The sequence below is a fragment of the Rhinatrema bivittatum genome, chromosome 3 (genome assembly GCF_901001135.1).
Source record: "Rhinatrema bivittatum chromosome 3, aRhiBiv1.1, whole genome shotgun sequence".
Lineage (NCBI taxonomy): Eukaryota > Metazoa > Chordata > Amphibia > Gymnophiona > Rhinatrematidae > Rhinatrema > Rhinatrema bivittatum.
Window position 1 is genome coordinate 498,896,143 of NC_042617.1, and position 13,431 is coordinate 498,909,573.

The window sequence follows — 13,431 nt, forward strand, 5'->3', positions numbered from 1 at the left end:
CTGCAATGTGCTGGTATCATTCTAATTAGGGGAAGGGGAGAAGTGTGGGTGGGGTTATCTCCCAGCAGTGCTGCAGGTGATAAAGTTTTTCACATTACTGCCAGCAGCACCGCAGGAAATAAGTTACTACCACTTTTCCCATGGCACTATAGTGTACAGCACTACTGCGATGCCCACTATCACCCCCTGCCCCTTTTTTTTTCATACCTCATCATTCTGCTGTATTTATAGCAGAATGATGAATCTAGGGGTCCATTTTGGGGGTGGGGGAGGGAGGGAGAGAGAGAAAGAGCGAGAGTTTGCCTCTGGTTAGGTGCACATAGAGTGCTATTTATACTGCTATAGGAGGGCCAGCTAGTAACTCGAGGTGATGTTTTGGAGGTGGTGTTGGGTTTAGGTGCCAGTTTTACAAGCAGCATGAGATGTACGAACAGCACAGTAGACCTCAGTGAAGATCTGACGTCATTTGGAGTGAGGAAAGTCACACAAAGATGAAATTTCTACAGTGTTCTCTCGTCCTAGCTAGATGGACTCTCTATCAGGGTACTAACAAGCTAGGGCGAGAGAACATTGAAGTAATCTCATCTTAGTCTGACTTTCCTCACTCCAAATGACGTCAAATCTTCACTGAGGTCTACAGTCTCACTCTGCTTGTAAAACTGGCCCCAAAACTGTAGACGACTACAAAAACCTCACCTCGAGTTACTAGCTGGCCCTCCTATAGTGATATAAATAGTTGACTATCAGAGAATTTTGATGAATCTAGGGGCATGTTTCCTAGAGAAAAAATTGGCCTTATAACACCTCTATGTCTATGTGTCTGCATATGTGTCTGAATGTCCACCCATGCCTCCCCCACCATAAGTTTGTCTTCCACAGCTACTTTTGAACCATCTGATGTGTCCTACTGCAGATCTGCTTGCATCTTATTTTTACTGCTGTTAACATAATAAGAACATAAGGCATGCTATGCTGAGTCATGTCAAGGTACATTGAGCACAACATCCTGTGTCGGACAGTGGCCAAGCCAGGTCAATATGTAAATGGAAAATCCCATAAAGCAGATCTATTTCTAAGGGTGTGCAGCAGTAAAAAAAACAAAGTATTAAAAAAAAAAAAAAGGAAACAGAACATCCCAAAGTATCCTGGCCCCAACACTCATCCTTAACACCTGGAAAAATGCTGGTGCCAGAATCTTGCTTGGTCCCCACTTACTCAATCTGGTGGGGATCTGCTAGTGAGGCCTAGGCTGAGGCAGGTCACCATGACCTCGGCCAAGGTGATATGCAAGCCTGAGGCTTGGGGGCCTGGTCTTGACACCTTGGCCTGGCACAGGGTCCTAAGCAAGATGCTAGGTCGATAGTTTCAGCCAGGTAGCAACATCTGGGTCTCGGCCTAGGCCCAAACTCAGGCACAGGCCCAATACCAGAGCACATTCCTGAGACTGGGTCCTGACACCTGGAGGCCTGACATCGGTGCCCAACTAGAAATCAGGTACCAACACCTGGGCCTCAGCCTATGCCAGAGCTTGGGCCCAGTCTGGAGGCTGGGTCCTGACACCCGGGTCTCAACCCAGGCCCAGGCTTGACACCAAGGCCTGGCCCAGAAGCCGGGTCTTTGGCCTAAGTTAGAGCCCAGGCCCAGTCCAGCATTGGGTCCCAAACTCTAGACTTCTTCTTGTCTTCTGCAAATGATGGCGTCACTGGGGACACACCAGAGTAAGTTAACTCTGGTGCATCCTCCTCAGTGAAAGGCACCATTTTGCTGTACAGCAATGCCATACTGTGTCATACGACAAAATGGTGTCCTCCTCTGAGGATGATGCACCGGACTTAATTTACTCCATCATGTCCCCAGCGGACACCATCATTTGCAGAAGAAAAAAAGTCAAGAAGACCTATGCAGCTAGCTCTCAGGTCTCAGGGCCTGAGCCTGACCCTGGCATTGGGGAACAGCCTCCTGGCCAGGCTCTGGCATCAGCTGGGCAAAAGCCCAGGTGTTGTGACCCAAGCTCCAGACTGGGCTCCGGCATCAGTCCTGGGCCTGGGCCTGGGCTCAGACCTAGGCCCAGGCCCAGGCATTGGCACCCAGCCCCAACATTGGGCTGAAGCTAAAGCTCCAGTCTAGGCTGAGGTCCTGGTGTCAGAACCCAGCCTCGAAACTGTGCCCCAGCATTAGTTCTGGACCTGGGTTATGGCCTAGGCTGAGGCCCAGACATTGGGACCAAGCATTCAGGCTGGACCCCAGCCTCCAGACTGTGCCCCAGCTTTGGGCCTGCCACATCAGATTCCCGATGGATAAGGTAAATGGGGGACAGGAAATTTCCAGACCCCAGAAAAATTTTTTGGGGAGTCTTTTCCTGGGTCTTTGCTGAGGTCCCAGCATCAGTCCAGTTTTAGACTGAGACCCTAGGCGGTCAGGCCTAGGCCGCATCCCATGCTTTGGGGCTCAGCCTACACCGTAGGTGAGGTCTAGGTCTGACCAGAAGTTTTAACCAAATTAAATGAAAAAGATTTAATTCATGGTGCCCCTCTATTCATTTTAGAGCCTCCCAAATGAAACAAATTGGTCTTTATTTGTTTTGTTTTGCAAATTTGGTTAAAATGAATACACATCCCTATCTATTTCCTGTTACTCTATTTCACTCCCAACTGCCCTGTTATACTTATGGTATGTTTCTATAATGTCCAGAAACTTTCCTGGGTCCTTCTTGTTGAAGATGCCTTTCGTACATCAGACAAGCTTGAAGTCTTCTCCCATAAACAGTGCAGTATCTTCCTTCCTGAGGTGACTTGCACTTATCAGTTATATTAAAACTTGACACAAGGCTGCCTCCTGGAAATGCCATAGCTCTAAGTACCCCAAGACTCACTGGCTTAACCATGGAAGTTGCAGTATTGGTCCATCCCAGTCTATGGCAACTCTCCACATAAGGACCAACAATTGGGACATGTTCCACACATGGGTGACATCACCAGATGGAACCCAGCACACATGACCATAGCAGAAGTTTTGCCTGAATTAAGGCATTACCAAGGAAATTTTAATCCAAAGAGACCCAGAGAGGACCTGGTCAACTGTCACATAACTTGAAAAAAAACCCAATAATACTTTTTCTTATTTGTCATACAAACATAAGAACTTAAGAAATGCCATGTTGGATCAAACCAAGGTCCATCAAGCCCAGCATTTTGTTTCCAACAGTGGATATGCTGAATCGCAAGTACCCAGCAGATTCCACAGTGCAGATCTATTTCTCGTTACTCACTCCTTGGGATAGCAATGGCTTTCCCTATTCTGCCTGGCTAATAATGTTTTATGGACTTTTCCTCCCGAAACTTGTCCAGATCTCTTTTAAGCTCTACTCTGCTAATCACCTTGACCATGTCCTCCAGCAACAGATTCTACAACTTGATTGTGAACCAGAGTCACCCTCTATCCTTCTCCTTCCTGGCCTGGCAGGGAAGGAAATAGCAGGGGAGGAGGCAGTAGCATTTTGGGGATTCAAACTTTTATTTTCATATTGGCCTGAATAAAAGATAGACCCAGGAAACAACATGGAAAATGATCTACCATAGCCGTAGGGCAAACAACAGAGGAGATAAATCAGAAGTCCTTAGAAATGGGATTCTTTAATAATACTGTTAAAACTTGCCCGACTCTGTCCGAGTTTTGCCCAAGTATATTGGGCTGCTTCAGGGGCTGTATGTTTGAGGAAAATTTGATAATCGACTTGAAAATATTTATATCATGTACTCAATCTCTTTCATAATGAAAAAGGATGTATTATTATTAAACTCATGTACTTAGGTCCTACTAGGGAGTTCTTGATTCAATTGATTATATTCATAAGGTACTGGACTGCAGAGCAATGCCAAACTCATTGGGGCGGATTTTAAAACGAGCGCGAATAGCCTACTTTTGTTTGCGCTCCAGGCGCAAACAAAAGTACGCTGGATTTTAGTAGATACGCGCGGAGCCGCGCGTATCCGCTAAAATCCTGGATCAGCGCGCGCAAGGCTATCAATTACGTATAGCCGGCGCGCGCCGAGCCGCGCAGCCTACCCCCGTTCCCTCCAAGGCCGCTCCGAAATCGGAGCGGCCTCGGAGGGAACTTTCCTTTGCCCTCCCCTCACCTTCCCCTCCCTTCCCCTACCTAACCCACCCGCCCGGCCCTGTCTAAACCCCCCCCTTACCTTTGTCGGGGGATTTACGCCTCCCAGAGGGAGGCGTAAATCCCCGCGCGTCAGCGGGCCTCCTGCGCGCCGGGACGTGACCTGGGGGCGGGTCCGGAGGGCGCGGCCACGCCCCCGGGCCGCCCCGGGCCGTAGCCATGCCCCCGGGCCCGCCCCCGGAACGCTCCCGACACGCCCCGAAAACGCCGCGCGGTTCGGGCCCGCCCCCCGACACGCCCCCCCGACACGCCCCCTCCGAAAACCCTGGGACTTACGCGAGTCCCGGGGCTCTGCGCGCGCCGGTAGGCCTATGTAAAATAGGCTTCCCGGCGCGCAGGGGCCCTGCTCGCGTAAATCCGCCCGGTTTTGGGCGGATTTACGCGAGCAGGGCTCTGAAAATCCGCCCCACTATGTTAAAATACTCCAGTTCATGCTTTGCTTGGAATTTGCAGCATTAGTCTTTGGATTTGTGCCTCACAATATTCCTTTGGAATTTTATAATGGCCAAACAAAACATCCCATCAGGTTTAAGTGCTGTATTAAGTATCATTAAATCAAATTATTCAATAGTATATAGATATCAACTTTCTGCCATGAAGATCAAAAGCACTGCACCATTTAAAACACTAACCATGTTTCTCTTTAATCATTCTAATGATTATCAAAAAGAAATAAAACTGTGAAAGTATATGTTCTATATTTTTGTAGAAGCTCTAGTTAATGCAGACCATGCTTCAACAATTACATGGTATTCTTTACAAAAAAAAAAAATGAAAGGAATTTTTTTTATTAAGAAATGAAAGCATTAGAATATCAGATTCTTCTTCCTTCATCCCTCAGTACATTATTTACACAGCAGGCTTCACAAAACAGTTGTTGGCTATTTCTCAAAATCAGTGTTCATTTTTGTAGGTTCTCTTTAGCAGTAACAATAACTGACAAAAAAATAATTTCTCCTTACATTAGGCAATCCTATTTAAATATTTTAGATATTGTAAACACATGCAGCTTACCGGTGTTAAAGCAAGGTTGAGCCCATTCAGTTTCAGACTTTGGAAAAACAGAGACTGGAGGACTTAAGCCCAGAGTACTTCCATCTAAATCCTTGAAGAGAGCTTTTCTTGAACTTTTGCACTCTATTTCAGGACAGAGTTTGAACCCATATTCATTTATACTGATGAGGAATACAACAAAAGAAAGAAAACAGCTCATCAGTCCATTTTCAAAAAGCTGAAAATGCACAACTAAAAAACAGAACTTAGAAAAACAATTGTGACTGTTCATAGATCGGCATTGTGGCACAATGTGGAGTTGGGACAAGTAATCTCAGGCATCTCTAATGGAGTTGAATTTTTGTGATATGAATCATAGAATTAGTGGCATCACTGAAAAAAAAGAGCATTGAATTAAAGAGGCATTTCAGCATAGCCAATGCAAAATTTAATCATAGTCAGTAGAAATATTAACTTTCCAGTGGTATACGGTCAAGACCTTCAAGGGATTCAGTGAATCCCCAGCACTGACCAATTTCCTTTATGTATTTATTTTTGCGTTTTGGTTTTTTTTTCAAATCGGGCAGGATAAACTAAACCCCTGCCTGAGCCGATGCTCCACTCAACCGCTATAGTATGAGTTGCATATAAATGAACTTTCATCTCCTGCTGCCATGGGGCCGATCTTGCAGCTTTTTGTGAAATTGGCCCCATGACAACAGGAATTCATGCTGCATCAATGTGACTGCCATGGTCCATGCCGCCCACGAAGAACCTGTGATCTGACAGGCTGCCTCCATGAAACCCATCCTACAGCAGACGAAGAAGACAGGAAACCCCACAACCTGGCGACCGACAGCAGAGCCCATCCCGTTAGTGGATGAAGATGAGTCCCAGCAGGCCATTGCAGGGGGGCTGAATAAGAGAGGACCTGCAACCCGGTGGCATGGCGAAGAGAGAGGAAGGCCCTGAACCTGTGTGAGTGAGTGAGTGATTGAGAGAAGAGATCATAAGTGTGTTTGAGAGCGAGCAAGCCACTGAATGTGAGAGTGCATCTGTGTTTCTGTGTATGTGTGTGTGTATATGTGTGTGTGAGTCAGGGAGACAGAGCCACTGAATGTGAGAGTGCCTCTGTGTGTCTGTCTGTGTGTGTATGTGTGTGTGTGAGTGTGTGTGTCAGGGAGAAAGAGCCACTGAATGTGAGATTGCCTCTGTGTGTCTGTGTATGTGTATGTGTGTCTGTGTATGTGTGTATGTATGTGTGTCAAGGAGAAAGAGCCACTGAGTATGAGAGTGCCTGTATGTGTAAAGGCCAGAGTGTAAGAGTGCCTTTTTGTGTTTGAGGGAGGGAGAGAAAGACACCTAGTGTGAGTATGTATGTATGTGTGAGGGAGAGAGTGCCTTTTTTGTGTGAGAGCCAATGTGTGAGAAAGTGTCTGTGTATAAGGGAAAGTGACTCACTGAGTGTGAGATACTGCCTATTAGGGATGTGCAGAGCAAAATTTTATGTTCATATTTTTTATGTCCGAAAGGGGGTCCCACTTGCGGCCAATATGGACATAAAAAAAATCCAATGAGCTGGGTATATGTACATATGTGCAAAAAAAAAATTTAAACCCCCTCACCCTCCTTAATCCCCCCCCCAGACTTACCACAACTCCCTGGTGATCGAGCGAGGAGTGAGGACGTCATTTCTGCAATCCTTGGCGAGAAGCATGTGACGTCGGTGGCACGTCGAGTGACGCGGCGTCACGTGATTCCCGGCTCGTTCGCGCCGGACGGCTCGTTCGGCCCAAAAGAACTTTTGGCCAGCTTGGGGGGCCTCCTGACCCCCCCAAGCTGGCCAAAAGTTTCTTTTTGGGCCGAACGAGCCGTCCGGCGCGAACGAGCCGGGAATCACGTGGCGCCGCGTCACTCAGACGTGACGTCACGTGATTCCCGGCGAGTTCGCGCCGGACGGCTCGTTCGGCCCAAAAAGAACTTTTGGCCAGCTTGGGGGGGCCTCCTGACCCCCTCAAGCTGGCCAAAAGTTCTTTTTGGGCTGAACGAGCCGTCCGGCGCGAACGAGCCGGGAATCACGTGGCGCCGGCGTCACTTGACGTGCCGCCGACGTCACATGCTTCTCGCCAAGGATTGCAGAAATGGCGTCCTCACTCCTCGCTCCATCACCAGGGAGTTGTGGTAAGTCGGGGGGGGGGAATTAAGGAGGGTGAGGGGGTTTATATTTTTATTTTGGCTCAACAATCGCGATTTCCCACATATCGAACATATCTATGTTCGATATGTGGGAAATCCGATCGTTTATGTCGAATCAATTTTTTAAGTAAAAAAAAAATATGAGTTGCGTTTTACTAATGCGGTCAATCCGAATGCACACCCCTACTGCCTATGTGTATGCGAGGGACAGAGAGCCACAGAGTGTGAGATTAGCTGTATGTGTATATAAGAAGGGGAGAGAACCAGTGAGTGGGAGAGAGTGCCTTTGTCTGTGTGAGGGGGAGAAAAGCCAATGAGTGTGATAGAGTCTCTTTGTGTGTGTGTGTGAAGAAAGAGCCACTTAGTATGTGTGTGTGAGTTAAGAGTGTGTGTATGGAGTAGAGAAAGAGGATAAAGTTTATACATCTCCCCCCCCCCCCCCCCCCCCCCCCCCAACTAATCCAGGACATCTCAAGGTGGCTTGAAATCAAAGGTTCCCAGATATGGAAAGCAGAGGATTTTTTTTGTCCCTATTAGTTTTAATTTTTGTATGTTTTTTGATATGTCTGCTGTTTTTAAATATTTTATTGATGTAATATTTGCAGTGGTGCTCTTTTCTGGGTAGGGTTGTTGCTGTTTGAGTCCTCCAAGCTAGGGTTGTTTTGATATGGCAGATTTGTCTCTTGGAGTAAGCTGTACTCTTGGCAGGCTGTGCTAGTTTTTATTGGAACTATGTAAGTATTATCCCAAAATACTGTACATGAGCTATTGAGACAATACAGAACTTGTCTTTAGATGGGAATATCTCTGATCTGACATCTGAAGAAGGGGCCTATGTAGTCTTAAAAACTATTGTACAATATTTTTAGGTAAACATATTTATTTAGCAGGTATTTTTAGGCAACCTGGCTTCTTCTGTTTGAGGTGTATTGGTGTTTTAGGGCCTGATGTAATATTTGCATTGTTGACTTTTCATAGGCAAAGGAGTAGATATTTAAAAGCCATTTAGATGGGTAACTTACATGTTATATGTCTTAAACGGCATATTGAGCCTCTTATCCAGCTAAACCATAGCTGGATATGTTGTTATCCAGTTATAATTTAGCAGGATATAAAAGGGGCATTTTGAGGGTGTTCAGGGGAGAGGTCCCATTATCTGGCTAACTTAGCCGAATATCAGGTATATCCGGCTAATAGGGTCATTTATCAAAAAGCTATAAGGTGTTTTTGCATGCATAAACCCCTTTAATGCATGTGATAGCACCATAATGTATGGTGTGATGCAAATCAGAACAAGAAGAGGGGTTAGTTTATTCTTTTGCAAAGCTCTGTTGTATGGCACTGATTTTAGCTACACCTTTTTCAGTAGTATTAAGTTGTGCAATAGCTTGTGTTAAGGCTTTATTGCTGCCCATACTGGTTTTAGTTGTTTTGAAGCTCCTGGAGAGCCAGCCTAGCTATGAGAGAGAGAGAGAGTGAGAGAGAGAGAACCTAGCCATAATGCCCTCACCCTAGATAGGTATTTATATCTCTATGGGAGGCCCACCTAGAACTTGTGGTGAGGTTTAGGTATTAGTGTAGAGGGTTAGGGGCCATTTTGACATTCAAAATGAGACGTACAAACAGAACAGTGGTCTCTTGTGAAGATTTGATTTCCTTCGGAGTGAGGAAACTCACTCAAAGATGAGATTTGTGCAATGTTCTCTCAACCTAGCTGGTAGAGAGTCCATCAAGCTAGGTTGAGAGAACACAAATCTCATCTTTGAGTGAGTTTCCTCACTCCAAAGGAAATCAAATCTTCACAACAGAGCACTGTTCTCTTCATATATCTCACTTTGAATGTCAAAATGGCACTTAACCCCCTACACTAATACCTAAACCTCACCTCCAGTTACTAGGTGGGCCTCCCATAGAGCTTTAAATACCGATCAAGGGTGAGTGAGTGAGTCAGTCAGTCAGTCAGTCACACTCTCTCTCTCTCTCTCTCTCTCTCTCTCTGGGCTTGATGCTGCCTCAACATTGCCCCTCCTTTTCGTGTGCGATCGCTTTGGAAAATTACCCCCTAAGTTAGCAGTCTATCGAATCCTGGCCATCAAATTTAAATAAAGGCAATGGGTGGGACAAGGAAAAGGGTTTGGGGGGGGGGTGATTCATAAGGCCACTAAATTTGCTCATTTAAGAGGAAGTTGGAGCAGAGGGGAGGGGTTTCTCTCGGTGCTATTACGACTGCAGGAGGTCGTTCAGCGGCGGTCCAGAACCCCCGCTGAACGACCTCCTGCAGTCGATCTCCTGCCGGCAGGAGATCGTTTTCCGGACCCCCGCTGGACCCCCAGTGACTTTTGGCCAGTTTGGGGGGGGCCTCCTGACCCCCACAAGACTTGTCAAAAGTCCAGAGGGGGTCCGGAACGACCTCCTGCAGTCGAATCATGTTGGTCTATGGCCGCCGCCATTTTGCGCCGCCATTTTGAAAAATGGCGCCGGCTGAAGACAACACAATTCAATTGCAGGAGGCCGTTCCGGACCGCTGCCATTCCGGACCGCCGCTGGACCCCCAGGTAATTTAAGGTATTTGGGGGGGGGGGGTTTGGGAGGGTGGGGGATTTAATTTAAAGGGTCGGGGGTGGGTTTTAGGGGGTTTTAGTGTGCCGGCTCACGATTTTCACGATACTTCAAACACCCAAACGGCAACAATACGATTCCCTCCCCCTCCCAGCCGAAATCGATCGTTAAGACGATCGAGGACACGATTCACATCTCTACTATTGCCTAAGTCAACTTGATTAATAGCAGTTAATGAACTTCTCCTCCAAGAACTTATCCAAACCTTTTTTAAACCCAGCTACACTAACTGCACTAATCACATCCTCTGGCAACAAATTCCAGAATTTAATTGTGCACTGAGTGAAAACGAATTTTCTCCGATTAGTCTTAAATGTGCTATTTGCTAACTTCATGGAGTGCCCCTAGTCCTTCTATTATCCGAAAGTATAAATAACCGAGTCACATCCACTCGTTCAAGACCTCTTATGATTTTAAAGATCTCTATCATATCCCCCTCAGCTATCTCTTCTCCAAGCTGAACAGCTCTAACCTCTTCAGCCTTTCCTCAAAGGGGAGCTGTTCCATCTCCTTTATCATTTTGGTCACTCTTCTCTGTACCTTCTCCTTCACAACTATGGGCATAATTTACTAAGGCTTTTCTCCCATTCTGTGTCTATAGGAAAAATGCTTAGTAAATAAGACCCTATATCTTTTTTGAGATGCGGTGACCAGAATTGTACACAGTGTTCAAGGTGCGGTCTCACCATGGAGCGATACAGAGGCATTATGACATTTTCCGTTTTGTTAACCATTTCCTTCTTAATAATTCCTAACATTCTGCTTGCTTTTTTGACTGCTGCTGCAAACTGAGCCGACGATTTCAAAGTATTATCCATTATGATGCCTAGATCTTTTTCCTGGGTGGTAGCTCCTAATATGTAATTAGAGCAAGGGTTATTTTTCCCTATATGCAACACCTTGCACTTCTCCACATTAAATTTCATCTGCCATTTGGATGCCCAATCTTCCTGTCTTGCAAGGTCCTCCTGCAATGTATCACAATCGCATGTGATTTAATTACTCTGAATTATTTTGTATTATCTGCAAATTTGATAAACTCACTCGTCGTATTCCTTTCCAGATCATTTCTAAAGATATTGAAAAGCACCAGTCTAAGTACAGATCCCTGAAGCACTCCACTGTTTACCCTTTTCCACTGAGAAAATTGACCATTTAATCCTACTCTCTGTTTCCTGTCATTTAACCAGTTTGTAATCCACGAAAAGACATTGCCTCCTAACCCATGACTTTTTAGTTTTCTTAGAAGCCTCTCATGAGGGACTTTGTCAAACACCTTCTGAAAATCAAAATACACTACATCTACCGGTTTACCTTTATCCACATGTTTGTTGACCCCTTTAAAAAAATGAAGCAGATTTGTGAGGCAAGACTTCCCTTGGGTAAATCCATGTTGACTGTGTTCCATTAAACCATGTCTTTCTATATGCTCTGTGATTTTGATCTTTAGAATAGTTTCTACTATTTTTCCCAGCACTGAAGGTAGGCTCACTGGTTCACCCCTGGAGCCCTTTTTAAATATTGATGTTACATAGGCCACCCTCCAGTCTTCAAGTACAATGGATGATTCTAATGATAGGTTACAAATTTTAACTAATAGATCTGAAATTTCATTTTTGAGTTCCTTAAGAACCCTAGGATACAAACCATCCAGCCAGGTGATTTGCCATTGTTTAGTTTGTCAATCTAGTCTACTACATCTTCCAGGTTCACAGTGATTTGGTTCAGTTCATCTGACTCATCACCCTTGAAAACCATCTCTGGAACTGGTGTCTCCCCAACATCCACATTAGTAAACACAGAAGCAAAGAATAGAATACATTTAGTCTTTCTGCTTTTGCCTTATCTTCCCTAAGAGCTGCTTTAACCCCTCGGTCATCTAATGATCCAACTGACTCCCTCACAGATTTCTTGCTTCGGATATATTTTAAAAAGTTTTTATTATGAGTTTTTGCTTCTATGTCCAACTTCATTTCACATTCTCTCTTCGCCTGTCTTATCAATGTTTTACACTTAACTTGACAATATTAATGCTTTTTTCTATTTTCTTCAGATGGATTCTTCTTCCAATTTTTGAAGGATTATTTTTGGGCTAAAATAGCCTCTCTCACCTGACCTTTTTACCATGCCAGTAATCGTTTTGCCTTCTTTCCACCTTTTTTAATGCGTGGAATGCATCTGGACTGCATCTAGGATTGTATTTTTAAACAGTGTCCATGCCTAAGAACATAAGAACATGCTATACTGGGTCAGACCATGGGTCCATCAAGCCCAGCATCCTGTTTCCAACAGTGGCCAATCCAGGTCATAAGAACCTGGCAAGTACCCAAAAACTAAGCCTATTCCATGTTTCTGTTGCAAGTAATAGCAGTGGCTGTCAACTTAATTAATAGCAGGTAATGGATTTCTCCTCCAAGAACTTATCCAATCCTTTTTTAAACACAGCTATACTAACTGCACTAACCACATCCTCTGGCAACAAATTCCAGAGTTTAATTGTGCGTTGAGTGAAAAAGAACTTTCTCTGATTAGTTTTAAATGTGCCACATGCTAACTTCATGGGAGTGCCCGTAGTCTTTCTATTATCTGAAAGAGTAAATAACTGATTCACATCTACCCGTTCTAGACCTCTCATGATTTTCAACACCTCTATCATATCCCCCCTCAGCTGTCTCTTCTCCAAGCTGAAAAGTCCTAACCTCTTTAGTCTTTCCTCATAGGGGAGCTGTTCCATTCGCCTTATCATTTTGGTTGCCCTTCTCTGTACCTTTTCCGTCGCAATTATATCTTTTTTGAGCTGCGGCAACCAGAATTGTACACTAGAGCACTTAACCTTTGCAGCTGCACCTTTCAGTTTTTTTCTATTGTTCTCATTTTAACAACGTTAACCTTTTGAACATTTCCCAGCTATTTAAAATTCGCATAGCTCCTGCACAGCCTGCTTACACACCTATGTGGCCGTTTTTGCATGTACAAGGCTTTTATAATCTACTTTTTAGGTTCTATCAGGTCTCCTATGCTCAATAAGTATCCTAGGCTCCTGCAACTGTGCAGCTGAGGGAGAAAGGTAAGAATTAGCTTGTTGCCCCATATTTTACAATCTGCCACAGAATCATCATTTCTCACAGTTTTCACACCTCTGATTTCCATCTTTTGAAGAAATCTGCAGGGTGCCTGCCTTTCATTCTCTCTTTTATCTCTCTGCTTCTGATTCAGCCCCTCCCCCTCAAATAGCCTGCAGGATACTTTCTTCTGTTGTTCCTCTCCATCCCCCTTCTTCCTGTCCTGAAGTGAAAAGGGGTGGCAGGAGATAAAAGGTGAAGTTGGAGTAGACAGAAAAATATTTGATTCCTCACAGATTTCTTAAATCCTTATCAAACCAAAGATGATTTTGATACAGTAAAAGTTCTTGCATCCGTATATGTGACCAATCATTCACCATTTACAAA

At 44.9% G+C, this 13,431-nt stretch overlaps 1 protein-coding gene across 3 annotated transcripts in view; it reads right to left on the reverse strand.

Annotated features, from left to right (window-relative positions):
• PKHD1 (PKHD1 ciliary IPT domain containing fibrocystin/polyductin) overlaps positions 1 to 13,431 on the reverse strand; it is a 1,284,809-nt gene that overhangs the window by 319,655 nt on the left and 951,723 nt on the right. For all 3 annotated transcript variants that reach the window (XM_029596114.1, XM_029596113.1, XM_029596115.1), the window contains one exon: positions 5,189 to 5,349. In XM_029596114.1, coding sequence (XP_029451974.1) covers positions 5,189 to 5,349 — 161 coding nt within the window. The remainder of the gene's footprint in view (positions 1 to 5,188; positions 5,350 to 13,431) is intronic.